Below are 27,871 nucleotides of genomic sequence, written 5' to 3'. Positions count from 1 at the left end.
ATAATTGTCAAATATGTATTTGGTCAACACTATATGTTTGTTAGGGTCTATCGGCCATAGTATTTTGTTTCAATGTCTAAAACCTTCCCAGGCAGCACAAAATTGCCTATTTAAGAAAGGCCTAAACATTATCTAGAACAACTCTGGGTGGTAGTTCGCAGCTTAGTCTTGCAAATTACTGTAATGAAGGTGCCCATGTCAGTTAGCATATTGTACTTATGAATTTTGTATGCAAAAAAAATGTAGAGAATTATGACAAACATCCTGTGAATTATCATTTTCAACGTAGGCCATGGTTCGCAGATTGTAATCGCGAGAATTTTCTCACAGACACGAAAATGTCAAATTAAACGGACAAAGCCAATTTATGGGGACGTTTCTGTAATCCCGCATTTGCGGCATAAATAAGAAGTCCATATTTTGTTCTCGCATTTTTTGTTGTTTCTTTGTTTCTATTATGTTTTTATGGTAATAAGGGGAGAACCCTTCATCAGATACCACCATAGAGGATCAGCATCCAAAGTTGGTTGCAAAAGAACAACACAATTACTATAAAAGAGGAGAGATCAAGCAACAAAATAATAGAAATAGTCTTATTATATCCTCAAATGGGGAGATTGAAGAAGGTAAGATAACATAACCAAAGATCATACAAAGCATACTCGGAAGTATTGAAAATAAATCTAAAAAATCAGAGGGAGAAGAAATTAATTAGACACACAGCAGAGATATATGGAAGGAGTCAATTTACTCAACTCACTAAGTAAAAAAGTTGCAAGCTATAAAGAAGAATCAGTACAATCAAAAATAGAAATAATGGAACTAGAGGAGAATATTAGGAGCATTAAACAACTCAATGAAGAAATCACACTCAAAATCAATGACACCATAGATCCAATAGAGATCCTAAAACCAAAAGAGGCTCGAGAAATCATTAAAAAAAAAAAATTCTATATCAAAAATAAAAAAGCTTCAAAGGAAAGTCCTCAAAAAGAACAAAGAAAAGGAAAAATAGTAGTTGGAAAAGGTTCTATACCAGGAGAATGATAGTCAAATAGTTAAGAAAAAGCATTCATAGGCCCTTGTTCAAGAAAAGGACAGAATTAAAGCTATTGAGGATACAGAAAATGCATGGCTTTTCACAACAAAGGATCCTCAAAGAACAGATAAGAATACCCACAATCTAAATAAAGAGAGATCCAAATCAGCATCAATCTCACAGGAAATCAAAAACAATAATTTGGAACCGAAAATAGCAAATAATGAAGAACAGAATATAGAAGGATCAATTCCACCAGCATCATCAACATAATGGAGTAATATCATCATCAAGAAAAGAGCCAAAAAATGGAGCTACAAATTCTGGGTAACCCCAGCGAATGGAATAGATGCATTTGAAGTAAAAGCCAACAAGGAAACACAAAAGCCTAAAGAACCTAAATACAATGAAGAAATTTCAATTCCAGCAAGAGAAGATACACTCTTTAGAAGTCCAAATACTAAAGAACAAAGCACAAGTCAGGGACAAGAAAAACATAATGAGAAATGAATATGGCAAAATTGGGAAGAATATGGAGCTCTGATGGATCTAGAACAGATGAATGAAAATGAAAAGGTCAAAGAAGGGAGAACACAGATTGAGAAAAACACAGAACAATATGAAAATCGGATTGATTTAGCAGAACAAATAATTAAAGAACTAGAAGGGGAAAAAGAAAATGAGGAAGAAGAAAGTCATACAATAAGCATTCACAATGCTCGGGAGAATCTAGAAAACCTTAGAATCTCAATTAATCGGGCAGGCATCAAGACACCCAAATGTGGTAAACAAAAGTCAAAACGAGGGAGGAAATCACTCAAAGAACTAAGAGAGGCAAATGGCCAAGAAAAAGAACAAAAAATGCTTGTTCAAATTCTAAAAGCAAGGAAGGGGAAAAGCCTTCCCATGTCAATATGAGGATTACAACCTAGAATGCTAGAGGCCTAAATGCCCCTTGGAAAAAACGCTTACTAAAGGGAAACATATCTCTAATTGAATCTAGAAAGATATTAATACAAGAAACAAAACTTAATAAAGAAGAATGAATTAAATTAGGGAAGAAACTAGGAAGTTGGAGAATAGTCTTACAGGAATTTAGAGGAGCATCAGGTGGGATAGGTATGATATGGAACCCAAGGAAAATAGCCCTAGATTTAATAATCTCGAACCATAACTGGATGGGATGTAAAATCAAGAGTATCAAAAATAATCTCCAAATTATCCTAATCAATATATACGGGCCAACACAGACTGTAGATAAGAATGATTTTCAGGAAGAAATAAGCATATTCATGAGAGACTATCACAATGAATACATACTTATAGGTGGGGATTTTAATATTATTTTAAATCTAGATGAGAAATACAGAGGTATGCAGCACATCTCACCGGCTACTATTGACTTCAATAGTTGGGTACAACAAAATAAGTTATTAGATACTCCAACCAGCAATGGAACTTACACATGGAACAATAGAATGAAAATTTTCACCTACATTGCAGAAAAATTGGATAGATTTTTCTTCAAAGGAGAATTAAGAGATATAGACATGGTACTATAATCAACAATCTTACCAATAGCAAGATCATATCATTATCCGGTAAGAACTGAATTAACTAAACCCAAAAGAGCTTCAAGAAACCCCTTCAAATGTGAAAAATGTGGTTTCTAGACACCAACTTCATGGAACACATAAAACTATGGTGGTTAGAAGAAAACTTCCAAGAATCAAAAATGTATTGCTTCATTTCTAAGATGAAAATGATCAAAAAAATATAATAAAATGGAACAATACTCATTTTAATAACATATTCAAAGAAAAATTAGATAATGAAGAAAATCTAAATAACTAAACAATGATGTTATAAAAAAGGAAATGAACACTGAGAAATACCTAAAAGAAAAAGTATTACTGGCAAAGCAGGAGGAAATACTAACAAAAGAAGAGATTAATGGGATAATATTTGCAAACCCAAAGAGTTGGGATGCTTAGGTATAAAAAACCTCAATTGGCAAAATGAAGCATTATGAGCAAAACTAGTATGGCGAATATATCAAGAGTGGGAAAAAAAGTGGGCATATCCTATACAAAAAAATACTTAAATGAAGCAAATCCCACATCCCTTTTTAGAATGCAAAATTTACCAAAAGGATCAAAAAGTTGGAAGTTTATCGTAAAATGTCAATCACTTATTAGCAAATATGTAACTTGGGATATTGTTAAAGGAGAAGAAGCACTCTTCTGGTAAGATTCATGGGATGGACTTCCCCCCTAGATAACTTAAGCATCCCAGCCAATGTAAAAAATATGTTAGTAAATATATGGGGGACTAAGGTAAGCAATTATAAGCAAGTCCGGAAGGAAAATTGGAAAGATATATGGGAATGGAAATCTTTAGAAAATATAGATATGGATCCTAAAGAAAAGAAGACTTTTGAGGAAACTCTTAAACAACAAAAGCTCAATCATAAAGAAAGAAGAGACAAATTCATTTGGGGAGCTTCCAAAGATGGAAGGTATAGTTTTAAAAGAGGACACAAGCTAATAATACAATCAAAAAGATGGGAAGCTATTAATATGCCTCTCAAGTTCACTTGGGACTCAGCATGCCTACCAAAAGCAGGAATTTTCCTCTGGGCAAAAATTCAAAAGAGGATTCTAATAGCAAATAGACTAAGGAAGATAAAAATTGAGGGACCCTCGAGGTGCTATTTATGTAAACAAGAAAATGAGACAACAGAACACCTATTATTCCAATGTTTGTATGCAAAACAATATTGGGAATGGCTCTGACAAAAGCTTAATTGGACTTCCCCCCTACCTAGGAATCTTGAGAGTCTCTTGATAGGATGGCCTAATGGATGCTCTTTTAAAATTTACGAAAAACTTTGGAACATAAGCCCATCCATACTTATGTGGGAGATCTGGAAAGAAAGGAACAAGAAAATTTTTTGTGATTCAGAACTCAATATAGCATCATTACTCAACAAAATAGAAGCATGTATAATAGAAATTGTGAATAATCATTTAAGAAAAATAGTGAAAGAGGAAGGATCCTTCACAGAATGGGATGGAGAAATGAAGCAAAATTGGAGCAAACTCATTAATCCATCACTAGTATATAATAAGAACAACCAAAAAGCTAGGATTGATTACAATTGGGAACCTCCGCCGAAAGGATGGTCAAAATTAAATTTCAATGGAGCATCTAGGGGAAACCTCGAAATAGTAGGAATAGGATGTATCCCTAATTTAGATTCTAGAAAATGGGTCATTAAAAGAGCTAAGCCTATGTGCATCATCACGAATAATTTAGCAGAATTAGAAGCCCTCCACAAGGGACTTCAATTAAGTTTAAGCTTTGAAATAAAGAAACTAATAATAGAAGGGGACTCCCAAATCATACTTAATGCATTAAGGAAAAGAAAAAACCCCAAATTGGGTGCTAAATTCAAAACTAGAAAATGTATTAAAATTATTAAAACTTGTAGAAGAAGCCAAAATTCAGTATATATTCTGAGAAGGCAACCAAAAGGCAAATTACCTGGCAAATAAAGGAGCAAATGGTGAGGATATATTGATATATCAAGACTAATAAATACATGACAGTATTAAATATTATTTATCTCAAGTATACCCTTCTCACATTCTATATCCTTTTAACTCATAAACCTTTAGGCTCTTAACATTATCAATAATGAGTATGGAAATTTGGCAATCATGGTGGCAGAAGATTGCAATCGAGCATGTAAGTTTTACTCATCGAATTTTCCAGAACTATCTAGATCCTTCGACTTCATTTATAAAAAGAGGCATCTTTGCCAAAAGTTCACGATCAATCGCTTTAGCCCCTTATTAATTGGTATCTGTCTTAGTGTAAAAATGGAGACGGTTGTAGTAGTCTTTCATGCCCTGGAAACTCAAACCATGGCATTTAGGGTCAATGTAAAACCAGAAAGGTGGAATAGAATCCTGAATCCCATGGATGATTTGTCAAGGGTAATTATTAGTAGGGTCATAGGTGAGAAAACTTTCAATTACAACTACACATGGCATACCAACAGCTCGATCAGAGGGTCTTTCATTGCTTGTATGGCTAGAGAAAATATTGGTCATGCTGAGATTATTAGCCTTTGCCGTAACATCTTCTACCCCACGCAGCTAGAGGGATTGGAGAATGCAGTACTTTGTATCAACCACCAGTTGAGGATTCCCCTTCCAGAGTTCTACATGAGCCACACGTTGGGTAGTTTAGGGCTAGTAAATGTCCACAATCGTCAAATTCTATCTATAAGGGACAATGTTCTATTTTACCATGAATGGCTGAAGATGGAAGCCAATATAAACTTCCTACTACGCTAGAGAGGGATCGTTGAAGAGAAGAACAAGGAATGGCTTCAGAACTACCTAAATATGTACTCTGCATACATTGAACCAAGGGTAGACTTGGATAATCTTGATGATGTTGAATTCATTCTCCCAAATTTATACAAGTCCAGCAAAGAAAAGATGGCTTATGTGTTTCTTCCAAGGTGTTTGGCAACAAATATTACGAAAGCATTGGAAATCATAATGGTATGTGTGAAGAAAGAGGAGGATTAGGTTAATTGTTGAATAGTTGTAGGTTTGATATAAATAGCGGCTTTATAGGTTATCGAGCTAATCTAGGACCTAGGGCACTTCTTGATATGAATTCATTGGGACCTAGTATTTTAAAGATTTAAATACCTCCTATCGATTTTGAATTTAGCGATTGTTCCCCTTTGTATCGTCATGGGAATCTCTGGTTTTTGTATAAAGAAATGTCAAATTGTATAGTTCTTTGGGTTTTCAGATGACCAAAGACTTAACCTATTTCGCTTGCCTCTATCTTTTAGGGTTCTATATTCGGGATATAGTTGTGTCTTTAAACTTCTTTCTATTGTTTTCACACAATTTGTAAATACCTGACGATATATAATAGTATACTGAAAATTAATACTTGCCTTGTGTCCTGTTGTGGGCTAATGGTTTGTTTGTTTTTTTCTATCAGTGTTTCTCTTTGTTTTCCCTTTCGTTATGTTGAAACAAAATGTTAACTAAAAATTAAAATTAAAATTGGAATTTCCTTCTAACATTAAGTGGTATTCGAATTATCTTACCCCCTTTCTAGTGTTGTTTGGTGCATTTATATCAATTGGTTAGTAAGTGAGGCAGAGACCTGTCCTAGCCTGGAATTGATAATCATTCTTTAGCAATAGTCAATTCTCATCTAACATTGATATAAGGATTAAAAGAATAGCAATATTCAAGGATGGGATCTCTCAAGGCAACCTTAAGATCTCTTAATCGGTCATCTGATCTCTTTATCCTTGCAACTTCATCTTCGGCAATTGAAGTTTTTATCATCTAGCGCCCTGGGTGTGTACCCCCCTGTTAATCTTTTACGGTATTTTTTTTCTTCCCCTTTTTGTGCCTCCCTCTCCTTGTTTTTGACCCTGGATCCTTTCTACTATTATTTGTTTGATCTTCTTAGCATTTTTCTCTTTGTACCCCCTTTTGCTCTCAAGACTTCTTACCTTTACCCTTATCTATGAACTCAAACTTAGATAGGTTTTGTCAGCATTTGGATTATAAGCAATCTTAAACTAAAAATTACTAGACCAATGAATCTATGATCAAAAGAAGTAAACATAATATTTAATAACTGGATTATTTATTTAGAAACAATGGGATAAAGCAATGAAAATATTGATTTTCCTAATGTTACCAACGTTTTATTTTCAGTATAATAATAGCGGGTAAAGTAAGGCAAAAACTATCACATCAGGGTATTTTTAATAAAAGAGCATCAAGAAACAAAGGAATGCACTTATGAACAGACTCAAAACATTTGTAATGATAAGCTAAAGTCATGTATATGTATTAATTAGGGTGAAAATAAACTAGGGTATGCCCCTTTTAATTTGTAATTGTATAGGATGATAGTCCTGGGCAAGACTGGAGGTTTTCTTCCCCATTCCTTCCTACCAGTGCTCGTTTGAACAGAGAAACATTGTATTGTTATTTTACTTTCATCTATGTAATAAAAAGGCTTTGGTCATTTATAGATCTATATATATGTATGTATGTATGTATGTATGTATGTATGTATGTATAGAATCCAGGGGCCGAATTTTTAACTAAAAATTGGAGACAAAATGCACGTAATTAGATTTGCGTCTATTTCTTTGAATCAATATGAGAAGATTACATCAACATGAGTCTTTGTTGGCACTATGCTTACAGGATATATGATTATCATTTAATTCTTGTTTCTTAGCAGATAATAATAAATATTGCATAATTTGGAGCTTCAACTGCTACTGTTGGATTGTCTACTTTATAATTATTAATCAGAGTTATTTTGTTCTTTATTCTAAAATGTGGTGCTACAACGTTCTAGCAAGTGAATATTTGTCTCTTCCTTTAGAGTTGTGATTTGTTTTAAAATATGATGTGATAATTTCATTGTATGAAGATTACTAACGAATTAAGAACAAAAACTATTTTCAAACCATTCTTTTCATTTCTCCTAGGAATTCTACATTGTAGTATTATCTATGGACCAATAGGCTCATAATTAATAGTATGTTGACAACTTGCTTGTTTAATTTGACATTTAACATTTGCTTGAACAATATTTAGCACTTTGAGTACAACCTAAATTATACATGGGCAAAAACCTAGAGGTTATGCATCCTTGTTAAATTTGATATTTTCATTGATATAAATATCAATTGTTTCACACAGGTTTATTGATTTGATCATATTGATAATAAAATGTGTGCGTGTGTGTGTGTGTGTTGATTCAATCATATTGATAGTAACTCTCTTGATTAATTATTATTATATAATATTGATAGACTATTAATATGTTGTGCTCAATTCTATGTGTATGTGCACGTGCGTTGTGTGTATGTGAACTTGTGTGCATATGTGTGTGTGTGAATGTGTGCCCACACACATCTAATAATTATTAGTCAAGGATAATAATGATTAACTAGTAATCAAGGTGATTGATTGGACATAGTTTATCTCTTGATCAAATCCATCCAACTAAAGCTACAACATTACCACAAGCCCATCGAAAACTCTCTCAGTTGTTTCTTGTATGTGGATTTAGTTATGCAACATTAAATTATTTTGTTTTTGCCCATATTCTAGTTGATATAGATATCTCCACCTCACTTCCAGGGCAGGTACTGCTTATAGTTGGTGAGAGGCCATGGGCTTGAACATTGAATTTTTAGGTGTTTCCTTTCCAGTGTTAGTTATGTTTCTCTACAAGACAAATTGCTATTGGTTGCACCCTTCTACATAGAAAAGTAGTTGCTACTTAGTGGAGTGTTGCGAGTGTTGATCCTTGTGATTCTTCCTTTGAAGACACGCAATGTGTGTGTGTGTGTGCGTGTGCGCTTGCATGTGTGTGTGTGTGTGTGTGTGTGTGTGTGTGTGTGTGTGTGTGTGTGCATGTCTCTATATCCGTGATGTGTTTGTGTTTGTGTGCGCATGTGTGCATGCGCGCGTGTACGTGTGTGTGCGCACGATGTGTGTGTGTGTGCGCGTGTGCGTGTGTGTATGTGCACATGTGTGTGTTTGAACGTGTGTGAATGTGTGCACGTGTATGTGAACGTGTGTGCGTGCACGTATGTCTAATAATTATTAGTCAAGGATGACAATGATTAACTAGTAATCAAGGTGATTGATTGGACAATTTATCTCTTGATCAAATCCATTTGACTAAAGCTACAACATTTTGAAAACTCTTAGTTTTTTCTTGTATGCAAATTTAGTTATGCAATATTAAATCATTTTGTTTTTGCCCATATTCTGGTTGATATAGATATCTCCACTTCACTTCTAGGACACGTAGTCCTTATCATTGGTGAGAGGCCATGGGCTCAAACATTGAATTTTTAGGGGTTTCCCTTCCATTGTTAGTTATGCTTCTCTACAAGATACATTGCTATTGGTTGCACCCTTCTACATAGAAATGTAGTTGCTACTTAGTGGAGAGTTGCAAGTGTTGATCCTTGTGAATCTTCCTCTAAAGACTCACAATTTACTGATGAAGATGAAACTCCTACTGCAAATATGAATGTTTCTCATGGTGCTTATTAGGATCAAATCTCTACTGCTTGTTTGACTCCATCTACTAAAACCTTGGATGTTGCCCCTACTACTTTAGGTGTGACCCCTGTTGGCCTTGTGGTCCTTACTAATCCTACTACTACTCTTGTTGTCCTTGTGATCCTTACTAATCCTACTACTACTCTCTATCCTCTATGTTGACAAGTGTCCAGAGCAGGGTCTCCATTGTTGGTGAGCCCAAGGATAGCATTCCCTGAGTAGCTGTCTGACACCACTCAGCACTCGGCGACATCACAGGGCCTCTGGTAGCCTTCAGCCATATCAATAGTTGTTGGATTTTTTCCCTTTGAGGACGGATACCTAATCCTTTCTATGATGTCTCCTGCTTTCTTCTTCATTTATTGTTCTTGTTCTTTTGTGGACACTGTTTGGTGCTCCATTTGTTTGCTATCTTTTTGGTTGTAACCTTCCAGTGCCATAGACCCATATTGTGGTCTTTTGTTGGACATTAATAAAAATAAGCTTATCTTATCTGACAGTGTAAGAACTAATCTTCAAACTCTCGCTTGCCTTCTCATGTGGCATGAGTCTAGCCTTTCCTTTGATTTCTAGCCTTAGTGATGTGTTTTTTTGTCTTTCTAAGCAACACCTATTTTGTTACTGATGTGTTGATGATGGTATGTTTGTCTACCTTTAGGCCTTGTTTGTGTAAGGGGCAACCCCCTTGTTTTGACTGCTTCATTAATAAAAAAATACAACCACCAACAAAAACACATCACAAACCAATATGGATTTGATTAGTTGCCTAAAAAAATTGAGAATGTAGATGTAATTGTTGATTCTAGAGTTGCAAAGAAAACATGAGGGAGGAAATTCATTGCATATTTGGTTTGATGGAAGAATGAACCAGGTAAAGAGGCATCATGGCTAAAAGAAAATGAGCTCGCTGAGAATGGAACTCCAATTCTAAATTGGCCCAAATGATCATGAATTTATTCTCATGAATCGTTTCTCTACCTAGGGTGTTCGATGTAAGAGCATTCAAGCGTGTGTTCAATTTTGGTTTTAATTTGATTCAACAATAGAAGCAATTAGGACACAACAAGAGTAATCAAGAGGTTTTAGGAGTTCTCGAGAGTCATCAGGAGAGCGATCTAGAGGCAATTTGGAGGATTTTCAAAGCTAGATTGTTTGGAGCTATAATGAGTCATCAAAGGCCATGAGTGTAATTCAAAGCAATCACAGTGTTGTGTGGAGTTGTTGAGAGTTGTCAAACACAGCTAATGCACTAAAGTCTCAAAAAAATCCAAATATATATATTAATTATTTGTCAATTTGAATTTTATTCCAACTCTTCAATTCAAATTCGGAATAACTATTCATTTTTCACCTCATGTGTATGTATGTGAATTCAATTGATACAAGTTTCACAATTTTTTGTTATAGAATTCAAATAATTGTTGTAGTTTGTTTCAGAGTCGATTGAGATTTCTTGTTGCATCAATCCCTAGTCAAGATCACTCCATCTTGGGAAGAAAAAGAGACCAAAATATATTAAAATATTAAATATGAAAGCATGTAAGAATAACTATGAAAATTTGAAACAAGAAATCACATTATCCACACTACAAATATCATAAAAGATGACAAAAGCGAGGGAATTGGAACAAAGTATCATACCAAAGGGACTTTTCAATAGAGATACTAAAGAAATCATCCAAAAGAAAAACATCCTTTGCATTGATAAATAGATCTCTAGAAGTAATATTAGCAACCTACATAAGTCTTCTTAAGTAATGGAACTCCTATGAGAAAACAAGTAATGGAACTCTATGAGAAAACATGTCTCCCAAATCTATTGTAATTACCATGCTTTAGATTGAGTTCATTAAAAAATTGAGCTAGTTATGTGCGAGGCTGAATGCATCCGCTCTAGAGGGAAAGTACTAAACAGTCATATTAGAAAAGAGATGACCATTGTTTATTTTTAATCATATTTTTCCAACAGAAACGACAACTGAAAGGTAGATGTGAATCTCCAAAAATATACTGGGAATGAGATTGTTACATCATAACGGTTATCTGAGCCACAAAAATGGGTTTGGGATATTCTAAGATATATTAAATTTCCATAGATCAAAAGTTTGGTCATTGAATGATACTGGTGGGGCATGTTTCCACTCAGTTTAGAAGAACAATTCAATGACAGAGATGGAAGATCCACAGATCAATTCAAGGTGGGACTAGCTTGCACAATATCAACTAAAAGATCACAACATATTCAAAAAATAAACAGGCAGCAAATTACCAACCTTGATTGAGCTTATCTCCCAAGCCAACCTGAATTTTAACATACTGTGAATGCAGGAGAATCCATAATGTCAAAAATGAATTGCCTGGAGATCTGCCATCATAGACTTTTTCTTAGGTTTCATCTTAAATAACAAAATTGAATATATACACGTTGGCTGCTGTAATGTTTTGTACTCAGACACGGAAGCTTTAGATGACTTGTGCACGGATAAACTATGTTTTTGAATTTGTATGATAACTATTGTGTGTTCAAAAGCCATTTTTACATAGCCTGTACTTATGATGTCTTCATAGCTTTCTCATTTTATGTACATAAACAAAACACTTTTAAATAACAAAGAATTGCAGGAAAAAAATCATTTCCAGAATGGCAATGCGACATGACAATGATAGTGTATGCAGTGACTTCAGCTCCAAACATAGAACGTACTTCAACACACTTTTAGTGACCTTCCCCTCTACCAAGCAATTGGACGTGCCTTCAAATTAATGTCTTCTTGCTGCTGCTTGAAATTTGCTCTCTTTAAAGTTTATACAGTTACAGAGGAATTAGGGTAGTTCACCCTCATATGTTGTGTTCCAAAACAAGATCTGGATGGCAGAGAATTTCTGAGTAGGGCTTTACAAACCTTTCATAATATCCCAGATGATTTTAATTACAACAGACATTTGAAGATTATACTGAGCTTCCTATAGCCAGCTGGTAAAGAACAATGAATAGCACTTCTGATAAGGCAACCTTATTATTTGCCTATTATAAATGCTGGATCAACAACCCCCATACATTCCCAAATAACTAAAATGGAAAAGATCAGTTATTTTGATCCTGTATAGATGAATCATAACTGGCAAGACCAACTGTTGTACATAACCTGACCACAATATGCAGCGGAAAACTACTCTTAAATATTCTTGCATCCTAAATCAAACAAATCAGAAATCATACATCCAAAAAGTTGGATTGAATCTTGGCTTGAAGTTCTCAACTCTTCAAATCAGCCATTTCTATTGGTCCTCATGAAAACAATTGGAACTGATCATTAAAATCAAGGCTACTTTTCCTATTTAATAGGTGAGACAGAAGTCTACCAAAAGATTCTATTCAATCCACTTGAACCTTCTCGATAGAGAACTTAATCACAAAACTTGACAATTTTCCCTATAAGCAAACAAAAATCTTTAGGCTCAGGCACACCTGAATCGCACAAAAGCAATCCTCAACAAGCAGGTTACTCAGATTTTGCTTCAGTTTGTTTGGCAGTCTCAGAAACAGGAACATTTGCCAACTTGCTAATATCTTCATCATCAGCTACCTTTTCTGCAATGCTGCTAACAGCCTTCCTGTGTCCGGACAAACTATCATTTCCATCAGTTACCAAGTTGGATGTCCCTGACCCAGCTGTCATGTTAACAGTGTCTGCTTGCTGTGAACCATTCAGTGCATTACAGTGTGGGCAATAATATGTAATGTACGGAAAATCTTCTTTCCTTGCCAAACCTGCAAGCAAAGAGTTAAAGATATTAAAACTGGTCACAACATGAAGCTAAACGTGTAACCTCCTGCTGCATGTATCTTGTGGAAAATATCAGCTAATCAAGCATGTACCATCATTAATTGAAGAAGAATCATAAGGATGTTTGATACCATCATCAAACTCATTCTAAAACTTTTACAAAATTGGATAAATCTGACTAATACAGAATTTTTTATCAGACTAGTGCAGAATCTGCAGATCATAATCGCAAAATGAGAACTGAGAATCTGATCATTTCATGAAATAATCCACTCATATATGAGATACAGAGAACAGCTGAGATGAGAATACTGGGAAATTGAACTTCACTTCATGCTATTATAGTTAATCTACAAAACACTAGATGTATACAAAAGCGCCATTCCTCCTCCTATGCATCTCCCCATGTTTATCATATCAAAACAGGAAAACAGACAATATGAATGGTGGCAATAAATTGAAAAAAAAATCAACAGACGCAGAGTAATAAGTTTGAAAACGAAATAAATTCTAATTAACCAGGTGCAGCAGCACTTTGTGCAAAGAAAGAATGGATAGACCCATTTGCCCAAGTGCATATTAGTGGCTTGTAGTTGTATATGACTGGCAAGAATATGTTTTTGTTTTTTATATGACTGACAAGAATTGAACTCACAGATTAACAAATGGCTTACAATATGCTCGATATGCTTGAGAAACTGTAACTGAACAGGATCACTTTCAAGTGTAAATATAAATCACAAGGCAAACCATAAAACTAACCATATAAGAAAGAAAAGATATCCATATCACTTACCATTATGCATGTGACAGTTGGCACAAATTAAGGCATAGCATTGTGATGGATCTTCACCAACAAGCATGGCTGCAAGACGAGCAATCCATCCCCCATCACTAGCCCTTGCCCTTGGATGGTTGTCAACTACAAATCCCTGATGCCTTCCACCATCCAATGGATTCACTGGCATTGTATGAGGACCTGGATGTTCAGCTTCAGCTAATTGCTCTGTTGTAATGCTTCCAACACTTGGACTCCTCCCATGTAGCTGTTTCCTGTTTCGCAGTCCAGCGGGTTGTACAACTTCCACATCACGGCTTTTACCTTCATTTTGAACAAGGCTTGTATCTTGTATGGAGAAATTCAGCCCTGCTTCTGCCCCCAATTTAGATACCAAAGCACTAGCAGCCGCTGCTTTCGCTGTGGGATCAAGATCATATCTCTGTTGAAGAAAACAAAGAAATAAGAAAGCATGGAACATTGTTTTGAATTCCAATCAGCAGGCTATCTTAAATAGTCTAGATAGATTGATTCCTAACATCACATTTCTAAACACAGATCTGCAAGGCTGCTTCATAATATATCTTATATAGATATTAAAGCACAAGAAATGAACCTACATGCATCTATGTCAAACTAAAGCACAAGAATATTGGTAATTATTATCATTTTGAAGTATTGAAGAACAGCACCTTCTCAGCAAGCATGGCTCTGTGGATATTTCTAAGGTATTGAACAAGGTGAGTTGAGAAACTTTGGTTACGATGATTCAGAAATTTGGTTTCTCTAAGCCTTAAAAAGAGTGAGATTGGTAAATTTATTTTTGGTATATTTATTCTAAATCATATTTATCAGTTTAAAAACTCAAAACAGTTGAGGCAATGGGATCTACTTTCATCATCTCTATCGCATTCTAGCAGAGACTTTTGGGAAAACATTACTGGATGAGAGATGGAGAAGAAATCTCAGGGGTTTCACTTTGAACATCTCATCTAATGATAAAGCCGTTGGTCAATTGTAATTTAAATTCATGGATGACAAGGTGATGGTGACCAAACCTAGTCTCTGGAATGCAATAGCATTGAAAGGATCCTGAATCTATACAAGAAAATATTCAGGTTAATTTTCATGAATTTGGGGATTTGGGAACAAAATTTCAACCTAGTGGTGCGAGTGTTCCAAGGCTTGCTTGCACCGCTACTAAGAGACCTAGTCTCCTCTAGGTCCTAATTGGCTTAGATGATTAACTGAGTCCAATTCTAACTCTTCTCAAAGAGTTCTTAATTTTTGTGCTTAACCTTGAAAGACTAACAACCTTAGATAGTACAATCCTTCACCTTCACTTAGAAAGCTCTAAGTGCTACTTTCTCACAAACTCCACTTTTCATTGCAATGGTATCTATCATCATGAAAACATTCCATTTGCTTCCACTTGGATCCATTTGGAAGGATCTTCAAGTCTTCCTATCAATTTTAAGACTTAGTCTCTAGGAAGCATTATTAGGCCTAATTCCAATTAGCCCTTGACAGTGACTTTTCCCACTTTCTTGGCCAAACTTCCCAAACAACTTGGAAAACTAATTCCAAACTCGAGTACCCTTTTGGATTTCCTAAGAGATTCTGTAGGTTTTAGGGTCTGACAACCTCCGTACACTGGCTTCCTGAACTAGGGCAAATAGGGCTAATAGGCCTAGTTTTTAGGACTGACTGTAATCTTGAAGAAATCTTGTTCAAATCTTGTTCTAATGGATTGTATTAGGCTCAATCCTCACAGCATATTAGGATATGATGAAATCCCACCTGTAATTGTACTTTTGTCGTACATCACCTCTTTACCCTGCAAGAAATCTCCTCTTTCTTCTATCCTAAACCTCTAACCGGGTTCTGTCTGCTCGCCTAGGGCTTAGTAGTAAAAATAGCTACCCAAACTTTCATGACTCCTAATCCTAAACATATATACACTAATGACTCCCCTAACATTTTCATCTACCCTTAGGTGTTTCCCATGGCTAGATTTCATGGGGGAGCCATAAATGTACAGACTGGTCAGCACAGAACCAATAAGATCTCTAGAAAAAAAACAATTTATTCAACACTCAATAACTACTCCAATCAACTTGCCTATCAAATGAAAAACTCTCAAAACTAATCAAAGAACACTAATCAACCACCAGATCGAGACTTTCAATCCATTTCAAGGCACTGTCACTACTAAAACAAGAGATCTTTTTTGTAACACTGTTGCAGAGCTCTATTATCTACTCAAAACTATTACAATGCTTCCATACTCCTCGAGATTCGAGTCTTGACTAATATTAGATGCCATGTCCATGATTCTAGGGCCTGTTTGCCGAACTCCCACTCCCTATCCATGAGGTAATCCAAAGTAACTGAGTTGCATTCAACATTTGCAGTAATTGAAAATGATGTCATGACAACTTCTTGACAACATTTGGCATCTTTCTTTATTGCCATCATCCTATTTCTTAGGATTAATAACCTCCAACATTTCGAGGATCAAGACCATTAATGACCCTATGGCATCTTTGCACTATCATTTTGTGTTTAAAACACATTTAAAACTCTAACCTCAACTTTAGTTCCTAACACTAAGAAAATTTATCAGCAACTAACATTGGCTATTTGTGTGACCTTAGTCCTAGTGACTAACTCACTTAGCCCACATAGCAAATAACCTTCTAAGGTCTTAAAACAAACTAATCTACTCTTCTTGACTTGGCTAGAGTCAAGTACAAGCCAAAATAACTATACATGGAGATGTTAGCCTAGGTGTGCTCTTGCACCACCTAGCATCTAAGACTCTGAGATAGCCCCATCTCTTGGACACCTACCTTGCAATTCCACTCTTCAAATGATAGGCTAGGAGTAGCCATAGGCTCACTTAGCAGAAAGAACAAGGAGGCAATTGGGCAGCTAGAAAGGCAAATGGTTATCTTTCATTGCTTGCCTAAACCTCAACAAGTCTATTCAAGAGTAGCAGGTCTTAACTCTTAAGTATAAGAGCAATCTTGCATCCCCCTCAAACAAAATCATTTTCTTTTGTTTGCAGATTTTCAACATTATAGCCATCATCATCTAGGCACTGCAATTCCTATTGTAATTACGCATTTCACATTGTGGTTGGGAAAACATGTTCCACTAAGCACCAAACACGTCTCATCTATTTTTTTCGAGATTTTGATCACCACATCGGCACCAGCAAGCATAACAAGGTTAGAATCAATTTTACTATTTCAAACTGGAGCATGCAGCAATAAAGGAACATTTTCCTAGACTTTGTTCCTTGGACTGCTTATTAAATGGACTAGATGAGATACAATGAACCATCATCACTCCCTCCATTCTAGAGGTTCCTCTACACATTTGGCCAATGACACATTACACTTGGTACTGACCTTTGCACCTCCTTGCAGCCTATAGAGATTACAATGAACCATCATCACTCCCTCCATTCTCCCTCCATTCTAGAAGGTTCCTCTACACATTTGGCCAATGACACATTATACTCGGTACTGACCTTTGCACCTCCTTGCAGCCTATAGAGATCATTCCAAGTCTAAGACTCACGATATAAACACCACTCATGAGTATTTGAAGTCACTCGGACAATTCAATTCTAAACTACAAAATATATCATAGGATCATGTGACTATTTTGTTACTCACCCATAGTTTCGTCCATATATGTTTAAAGGCCAAGACCTCATATTCTAAGCCCTTGCTGCAAGTTGTAATATTCAATTGTAACTGCAAATCAATAAGGATCATATTGTTGTTTCATTAAGTACCATTATGGTTGGATAATCCCCTATTCAATCCTTGCCCACGATCAAATCCTATTTAATTGGGCCCTACCTATTGGCTTTTCTTTATTCAAGTCCACCCAACATGATAGAAGGGATTCAGGAAGACCCTAGGATGCTTTCTACAACAACGAATGAATAACAAAAGAAAGTTTCCTTTGGTTGCCTAGAACAAGCTATGCCTCCCCACAGAACCGAAAGGAACAAGGATAGAGAATTGTGAGCTTGTCAAACATTACATTGAACACCAAGCTAGAATTGAGGTTGTACAAGGAAGTAGATTCAAAGAATAGTTATCTAGTTCGGAATATATTCTTAAATTGTGATAACCTAGAAAGAACTTTTACTACTCTTATTCTCTAAAAAACTCGACAATATGGAATATCAATTTGGTTAAATTCTTAAATTCTTTGAGCTCCTTTTTGTGTCATAGATTATACACTCCTATCTAATTGATAGGAGTTTGTTTTACAGTTGTATTAGAGCATGATCCTCTCATCCTATAGGGTAAAAGACAATATAGAAAATAATTCATATGAAAGGCTAATGTGGAAAGCCAATGGATATTGGAAGAGATTCAATCATATCCATGACAACAACCTAAGAATTTGGACTAAAGACGTGTATCTTTAAAGTCAATAGAAGAGATCTATTTGCTTGAGGACAAGCACTTTGAAGAAAGGCTAACTTTCATAACCCTATTTTAAGATAGAATTTTAACGAATAATTAGATTATAAAATATTATTAAAAAATAATAATAAAGTCATACTAAAATTATTAAAATATAAAAAAATAAGAAATAATAATTAAATATATATAATCTATTATCAACTAAATAATATGTAGTATAATATTTCAAATAATTAGATAATATTAAAATTGCAATGAATAAATAAATTTAAATACAAGAGAGAATATTGTAGAAAGTATGTTACCTTTCTAAATAGGATTTAATAATAAATGATAATAAACACAAGAGTAAATAAGTAAATAATACAATAACATAAATTAATTAAATCTAATGAAAAGTGACGAGATATGTAATAAAGAGACGTGACTCCTTCAAAATAAGATATAAAAGAGATGAGAGTTTATTTTAACGGGGAAGAAAGAAGGGGAGAAGATAGGAGTTAAAAAAGGATTAATGGAAGAGGAAAGGAATGAGAAGAAAATAAGGAATGGACTTTTTTCAAAAGGTTGCAATGATGAAAAGATGTGACTCTTAGAAAAGGTTGTACTTATGAATGGTTGTGACTCTTTCAAAAGGTGGTAACTATGAAGTTGTGACTTTTCAAAAGGATTGTAATTATAAAGTGTTGTGACGTTTCAAATGATTGTTATTATAACAGGTTGGGTCTCTTGGAAAATTAAAAAAAGACATATTTATCTTTCCCTTATAAATAGCAAAGAAAGGATTTTCGATGAACGAAGTAAATATAGAGTTGAGATGATTTAGTAGGAAGAGTTCATTGAATGACCAACCAAAGATAGAGCACATGGACCAAGCAAAGCAGAAGGTAAGGAATGTATGTTTATGAATTATACTTGCTTAATTATATTTAAGAATTCATTTCTATTCATGAACCATGCTTATGGATGATTTACACATATACATATGTATATATATAAAGGAGGAATTCTAAATGGATAAGACACAACTTGATGGTTAAAGGTTTAACATCAAGAGAGTCCCTTTTGAGGGAAGAGAGATCTTAATATGGCATCACCTCCTTTATATCAGTATGTGAGGTTAGTCTCCATTTGACCTACAAGAGTGGGGATGATATTCTTTAAGGTCAGAATATTTTGTTGATGGTAACATATGCATATGTGATAAGGGCCCTGGACACAGGTTACCTCTTCCAAGAAGGACCTTAGAGGGAGCATTCCAGAGAAGACTGTAAAGTAACCGAGAATGGTACCAAAGTTGATATTATATCATCCTTGACCGGAGATCCTCAAGAGGGTTAGTAAGCCCAATCTGGAGACATCCTTAAGGTTATACTTATGAATGGTTGTGACTCTTTCAAAAGGTGGTAACTATAAAGTTGTGACTTTTCGGAAGGATTGTAATTATAAAGTGTTGTGACATTTCAAATGATTGTTATTATAAAAGGTTGGGTCTCCTGGAAAAGAAAAAGAAGACATTTATCTTTCCCTTATAAATAGCAAAGAAAAGATTTTCGATGAACAAAGTAAATATAGAGTTGAGATAATTTAGAAGGAAGAGTTCATTGAATGACTGACCAAAGATAGAGCACATGGACCAAGCAAATCGGAAGGTAAGGAATGTATGTTTATGAATTATATTGGCTTAATTATATTTAAGAATTCATTTCTATTCATGAATCATGCTTATGGATGATTTACACATATACATATGTATACATATAAAGGTGGAATTCTAAATGGATAAGACATAAGTTAATGGTTAAAGGTTTAACATCAAGAGAGTCCCTTTCGAGGGAAGAGAGAGATCTTAATATGGCATCACCTCCTTTATGTTGGTATGTAAGGTTAGTCTCCATCTAACCGACAAGAGTGGGGATGATTTTCTTTAAGTTCAAAATATTTTGTTGATGGTAACATATGCATATGTGATAAGGGCCCTGGACATAGGTTACCTCTTCCAAGAAGGACCTTAGAGGGAGCATTCCAGAGAAGACGGTAAAGTAACCAAGAATGGTACCAAAGTTGATATTATATCATCCTTTACTAGAGATCCTCAAGAGGGTTAGTAAGCCCAATCTGGAGACATCTTTAAGGTTAGGGTTAGGATAGAGGCTGCAATAGTATAGTTAGACTTATTATCGTAAAATTCTGACATTTGTTTTATAGGTATTACTTGTCCCAAGCTAACCATAATAGTGAGGACATTACAAATCCTTGGATTAATGTCCATCCCCTTTCTGAACACATGAAGGTAAGAGCAATCTATTCTTTAAATTCTTAGGTTAAAGGACCAAAGATGGAGGAATACTAGATCACAAAAAATGGCAGCCAATGAATTACTTGTACATGGAAAGACTTGAAACCCTTGTTCGATAAAATGAACTACGATACTTAGGAGGTTTAAAAAAATCATGAGTGAAATTAATGTTCCTTGGGGTGCACTCCCATCTAGTCTTCAATGGATTATAGGATTACAAGGGATAATATGGTGAAGCAAGAATATTATCAACCAGTTGAGAAGGCCCAAAAGATTTACTACTTGCCAAACACCCTCACTTTCATCTTTTATGTTTTTACCATCATCACCCATGTCAATCAGTGTCATCTATTTTCAAGTTTTGTCTATTTATAATGTCTCTAACAAATAGTTTCGGTTTGTGCCTATTTAATTTTCATAGGCTAAATTTGAGCTTTGCTAGGGAATAGTTTAATTTTAAATTTTATCTAGTCGTAAGCTTCTCAGGATTATTTACATTTACTTAAAAAAGGTTGAACCTTGGTTATTTTAATGACGTGGCAATTTTTTATGTTAATGGAATATTTATAAGTGGGTCATATTATTGAGGGAAAATATAAAATAACATATATTAAATCACTTTATAACCAAAAAGAAACCAAACTGATTCTAAATGAAATTCTGGAAAGGCCCAATAGGGTTTTAATTGGAGGTTGTGAAAGCTCATTTGATATATTAGATTGTTCATTTCTAAGAAAACCCTCTGTGAGAATCTGAACTGTGTTCACCTACTGTGCCATAAGACGGAAACCCATTGGCGAAGATTGGTTTTGGTAGTGAAACATCTACCATAACCGATTTGCAGGTGGAAGCAAATCAGTTTCACATGGGCGGAACAGTTGAAATTTAAACAGTATATCTGCAATTTTGCCATCAAAAGATAAATTGATCTTTCTTCATTTTGCAAGTGAAGATTTTATTGTCACTTTGGTATCAAATAAAGGTAGCGAATCAGGATGCCATATATTTGAATAATAGCTATTGTCAGGTCATAAAGATTGCATTGATTCAAGGTAATTGAGTATTTGTTGCTGGCTGCTACCCTAGGAACCAAACTGAGTGTGTGATATCATTCCTATGGGCAACTAAATGAGTTTATTGGTGTTGCATTTGGAGCATGCATATGGCATCCTGGTGTGCATAAGCTAGTCATGCCTTTTTCATGGAATTTCGGACATAGGCAACACTTTTTGGAGGTGGTGTGACGTCTGATTGGATTCTTAGATGTTGGATCAGCCATTAAGGGAGTTCCAAGAAAGCTAAAAAGCCACCTTGGGACTAGAGGAAGCTCCAGCCAATCGTCGAATGTTAATATATTCTGTCATAAGTTCATTCAGCTTGGGAGATACCTGCTATAGCTATTATTGAGCATTTAAGCTAGCTTTTCTCAAGGTCAAATCATTGTACAGGTATATTTATGTGGTTTGATATGTAAAACAACATACTGCTATATAAATTTCTGATGGGTTCAGTCACCATGGATGAATGCCAACTAGTTATCATATTGTTTCAATACATTTGTGAGTGTTAAGTTGAACTTCAGAGGGAAATTTGCTTTGATAGCCTTGAATGAAATATCCAAGTGATTACAAACACAAACCTATCATAATCAGTCAGATACAAGCTGTTTGACTAAATCCGTACATTACAAACAGGGAAGTTGCAAAAATTTGGCTTAGAAGATTGGTTCAGGATATTTCAGTGTTATCAGAATTGTGCATCCTGCTATCTTGACAGGTTAACAGTGAAAACATCATTTTCAAATTGCTCTGGTAAGTGATCAGTACTTATCAATTTCAAATTGTTGGTCTGATTTAAAGATGAAGACAAATGAGAAACTCCTGACAGAAATTTGGCAAGTCTTTCAAAAATATCAGAAGAATCTGACAATATTGCTAGAGCATCAATAGATGTTAGATCCTCACATATTAATTGAAAGGAAGTTTAAGGGCTGTCACTAAAGGAAACATCGAAATCAAAAATGGATCATTGAGCAGAAACCAATATTAGTTAACACTTGTGTTGCATTTGTGGCAGTTTATGGTTTACATTAAAATACACAAGCTAATGAAGGGCTACTCAACCCAACAATATGTCATGTCCCCTCTTTTAGCTCAGTCTAGCAGAGACATGTGAGTCAGCTTATTATGGGGTCTTGTAGGCTGACAGGGTTGGATAGAGACACAGTATGGCTATTCAGTGTTGGGGACTTGATGTTCTGACAGTTATTGATCAGTTGGGAGACATTCCTTGTTTTTAGGAGGCAGTTCCTACTTTTTAGGAGGTATGATCTTGCCCAGGGTTGGGTCTCCATGAGATTACTCTTTGGGTTCAGTTTCAAAGGGATAGGGCTTGTTTCCTAAATTTTAAGAGCATCCCTAGATTTTTGGGATGAGACTACCAGTGGATCCTTGATTTTCGACTTCAGTCACAGAGAGGTGACAAGATGATTTTATGGTTTGTGATGTCAGTTGGGCATTTTGTGGCTATTTGGGTTATATTTTTAATATTTCCTAAGTTAGCGTTTAGTAATTAAATAAGGCTAAGTTATTAGCCATTTTGGAGTAATAAAGGGTTTTTGGCCTCATCTGAATGCGCATCCTATGGTGTGATAGCTCATTGGAAAGGTCTTGAAATTCTCTAAATCTTTCTCTTTGGTCTCAGGACAATTCAGTGAACAGATTTCTATCTATGAGGAAAAAGGTCATTTTCTAGTAACATTACCACTTTAAAATAAGAAATTATAACACTTTCACTACCCAATGCCACTTGGAGACACTTAGGGTTCGACTTGCAATTGAGAGGGGTTATAAGGAGATAGAAGCTTCATTCTAAGATCATCTTTTGCATATTTGACAACTTGTTTATGAATTTGCTCTGAATGGGCGATTTCTAGTCTGGAACGCAAACCCCAGGTTAGTGATTGGCTGGGACGTAGTCCTCAGCAATCTTTGGCACCGAATATGTTTGGCATTGTGCGTGGTGATTAAGGATAGAGGCATCAATTCTCATTGGGGTTTCAGCGTGGCATACCATCTTTCCAGTTGGGACGTGGTTCATTGCAGCTTGTGGGACACCATTTGCAGCATATACACCACGTGGTGTATAGAGTATTGCTTGTATTCACCTCCAAATGTATGTTGGATTCAAGAACAATCTTCACCTTCCAGTTTGACATCAAATTTGTATGTGAGCTTTGGGAAATGCATTGGAATTATTACTTGGCTCTATAATTCAGACAAATCTGCCTAGTACGGTTTGCAATAATTCTGATTTTTACTGAACACCTTATTTATTTCAGTCTTGTTTCATACTTGTTGTTCCCTATTCCTTTCTATGTTATAAAACCATCAAAAACAAACAAACCTTTCTGCACTTCTGTCTAGTTCTGCAAGAAAACATAAATAAACAGGAAAACAGATTTAAAAATATAAAACTACAGTAGATCAGCAGAAGAGATCCATCAGGGATCTTTCACAATAACAACAAAAAATTTCAAGAAAAAACACTTGTTTCTTATTTCTCGTGGACGTCATTACAAATCTTTCATTCATTCATATTATATATAGTCCAATTTTATTTTTTATAGGAAATCAGTGGGCACTGTACTTTCCACAATTTGTATCCCATTACCTACTTCCAACTCCATATTGCACCCCCTATTCAATCTCACCTTCCATTCACATTCTACATAACACGCTCCCCTGTAAAAATGTTTGATCTTCCCTCCTTGGTTTGTGGAATTAATCCAATTTAATTGTTTTTACCAAGCACTCCCACTTGCTAAAGGTGATTTATCCCATTATGAAATTTATGAAATTTTGGGGTTTTGCAAGTTTATAGCATGTCTTCCACATTAAAATGTATGCCCCTCCCTTGTGCACCAAGCTTAATTTTACCCCTTGCCTTGCCTACAAACTAATTTGTCAGGTTTGCCTCATACCAAGAATGTATGTCCCTCCCTTGTGCACCAAGCCTATCTTACCCCTTGCCTTGCCTACACACTAATTTCTCAGGTTTGCCTCATACCAGGCCAGATCCAAGCACCGGACTGGTTCACCAATGCACCAGATTCTTCTAGGGTAAACCCAAGATGAACCCAACCGCACCTAGATAGAGCAATGTGTCTCTCTTTTCTTCTTTTTTCTTTTTCTTTAGCTTTTGTTAATTTGTTTTCATTTGTCATTAATCAAGCAACCTATTGAATCTTAAAAGTGACAACCAAAACACATTAGAAGACCAAAACAATTTCATTTTTGTTCGTTTCATTTTGCAAACAACAAATATTATTCCAACAGGTTGAGCATTCATTTTTGCTAGTTGGATCAACAAAGGGAATTAAAAATTGATCTTCTGAAGCTTCTACAGCAATTGCATTATCATTCCGACACAATTACAAATGTTCAGTGGCTGCCAAGAAGACCATAGAAGCATATTTTGCAAAGAGATAACTTCCAAATTTTCTCCTCTATTTTTATTTAATAAACATCAAAAAAAAATTATTTGCTTACATTTTTTACCTACATTTTTTCCATTCTTTTATTAATATATCTGTATGTTCAAAAATTGCATATCCTTGCAATTTCACCTACAGTTTTGTATCTATTTTAGTGTCTTGCAAGATTTACGAAGGAATCTTGTGCAAGTTTTAAACTTAAAGATATTTTGTCAAACGGTATGCTTACGTATCAAACTGAAACATTTAAGAAGTTTCCTAATTTTATTTAACAATTTCTGTTTGTATATTTCAAATTTGCAGGTTTAACCATTTTGCTGTTTACGTAATTAATTCTATAAATTTGAAATACTAGTAGAAGCAAGTAGATTCTGACTTTGGGTACTGCAAACTTAATGTCTAAACATATAATAAATCTGTCACAAGATATTACAGACTTGCAAGATGTTTAGCCAACCAACATTGTAGTGAAAGATCAATAACCATATACAGAATAAGACCATTCCCAACAATATAGAACTCACTGAATGAAGGATCAAGCCATCTTTAAACTCACTGGATGACACGAGCTATTCCTGTACCAGAAGGCATTGAATGAATTTCCAGAATAAATTAAAAGGCTTCTATGAGTCATCGAATCAATTGCTAACCTTGCTACAAAAACAACAATCTCACACCAAGGAGAGATTCTTATGCCAAATAGATCATTACTCACATATTGGCAAGCCCGCACAGCAGAGTATGTGCACTAGACATTCTGCCAACTCCAAAAAATGGATTAAAATGCTAACTCCTCATAAACTTTCACACTAATCTCTTCACTAAACTCAGACATGTTCCATCTACTTCACCACACCAAGAGAATAGTCAATTCCTCCTCAGCATACTACTCCAGAATGACATGAAGATAACTCACCAATCAAGTACCACTAGAACATTTTTAACATTGAATGAATACCAAGCCACACAAACTCATGCCAATGCAAGACCAAGTCCATGAAATGGCAAACATATCAAGTCCATGAATGCAATCAAACCATCATATCTGCTGGTATTTTCCTTTACGCTTGTGCACTCAGTCCATATGTTCAATATGCCCAGACATGAATTATGAGATGCTAAGCATGTAATATTCAACATATTCCACACAAATAGACCTTCAACTCAAGTTAATAGCAACATCTCCTCTCTGGGAATAATAGACCTAAACAAAGTAACCTTGGCAGCCATTTATATTCCAAACTCCACCTAGATTCTTTATGCCCAAGTTGATAAGGCTTATGCACAGAATCTGAAGGGGATGCTCTCTTAAATCCTTGCTACTTCATTCATAACAAAAGGGCCCTCAACATGCTTGGAAGTCATCCAAATCCTCCTTAAATACCCACGCACTCATATTAGTATTTTTACCCATATCAGGCATGGCCATATTCATTGACACTTAGCAAACTCAAAATAAAAAGCCCAGCAATAATCCTTCATAATCTTTAATGTCAGTCTTGCTAGTATTAGTGATTTGCTTTGTCTATGGTTTGATTATACTTAATAAAACATCTTCATAATATCATACCAAGCTTGGCCATGCTTAAACAAGGATAAAATGCATCAAGAAAACTCTTAAATATCAATAGGAAGACATAAAAATTGTTAGTTTTCCGAGGATCGCTGCAAATGTACTAAGCACTACGATAACATGTGGTATGTGTTTTCCAAATGGCAGTGACCTCTTATTTAAATTGAGAATAAGCCATGAAGAGACATGTCCCATTCACATGTCTATTCGTTAATTAGATAATTACTATAATAAAAATTTAATTATTGTTATATATATATATAAGATATTGGTGTGCGGGTTTTTAGCCAAGATGTTGGTGCGGATGCGCGGAGGTGTTTGGAAGAGCGTTGGAGGTAGGCAAGAAGCGTCGCTTCTACCTACAGATTCTCGTGGGATGTTTGGGGAAGCATTCGTCGCACATCCACGTGAATCCACGAAGCATCCAAGCATTTCAGGTGCAAGGTCACTTAAGTGACACACAATATAACATGTGTTTTTGGGGATTTTTTTATTCTATTTTGTCTCCTTTTTGCCCCAAAACCCTAAAACAACCCTAATATGGCCATTCATTGCTCATTCCTCTCATTTTGTTTACAGTTGGGCTCTCTTCTCATTTGATCTCCATTTTGGCATTTTGAAAGCAAGGTCATTATTCTTGAAGAGGACTATTCGTAGGGTGTCTAATAGCTTCTACAAAGGACGTCTAAGCATCTAAGGTAAGCATTTGATCCATTTCATGAGCTTTTGTAGTGATTTTTTTGAGATATTCAAGAATTTTTCAAGTTTTGGAAGAATTTTTCCAAGTTTTTCCATTTTTAATTTTTTTAAGAAATGAAGGAACAAGTTTAGCTATCTTCCAATCGGCCATGTAGTTTTGGTGCCACGAATAGGATCAGACCTGTAAATTACAAGTTACATGAATCGCCTAAATAGGGCCAAACTCACAAAGGATTGATATGAGAAAAGTCATTGGCAACATGGCTAAGGCTGACAAGCCAATTAGCCATAAGATGTACTAGGTCACCCCTAGAAGGAATCCAATCTAGCTACACATCAAAAATGAGAAGTGTTGACTAAAAACAAAAGTTGTCTAATAAAGACGTCTAAAAATAGAATAGATTAAGACAACTAAAGATAAAGCCTAAATGACCATTAACTAAGATTCTAGAATAACGATCTAAAAATAGCAAGAACTTAGGAGATTAAATATTTTTGAATACCCTCCCTTAATGGAAGATTGGATTCTTGGCTAACTTCAACACTCCCTAATTATCACAAATCAAGGGAGTAGGTCCTCCTTGAGGCATTTT

The 27,871-nt window shown here is 35.2% G+C and overlaps 1 protein-coding gene across 1 annotated transcript in view; it reads right to left on the bottom strand.

The window, feature by feature from the left end:
- Window positions 1-11,808: 11,808 nt before the first annotated feature.
- LOC149561135 (uncharacterized protein At2g24330-like) overlaps window positions 11,809-27,871 on the bottom strand; it is a 77,125-nt gene continuing 61,062 nt past the window's right edge. Inside the window, exons 5-6 of the mRNA XM_089824982.1 lie at window positions 13,777-14,200; window positions 11,809-12,964 (exon numbers count right to left, since the gene is read on the bottom strand). Of these exons, the coding sequence (XP_089681108.1) occupies window positions 12,696-12,964; window positions 13,777-14,200 (693 nt within the window). The 3' untranslated portion in view covers window positions 11,809-12,695. The remainder of the gene's footprint in view (window positions 12,965-13,776; window positions 14,201-27,871) is intronic.

Source organism: Cupressus sempervirens, chromosome 4, assembly GCF_028749045.1.
Source record: "Cupressus sempervirens isolate cs-2001-9-10 chromosome 4, ASM2874904v1, whole genome shotgun sequence".
Taxonomy (NCBI): Eukaryota; Viridiplantae; Streptophyta; class Pinopsida; order Cupressales; family Cupressaceae; genus Cupressus; species Cupressus sempervirens.
The sequence above is the reverse complement of the archived record's forward strand: the minus strand, read 5'-3'. Positions and strand labels throughout refer to the sequence as shown.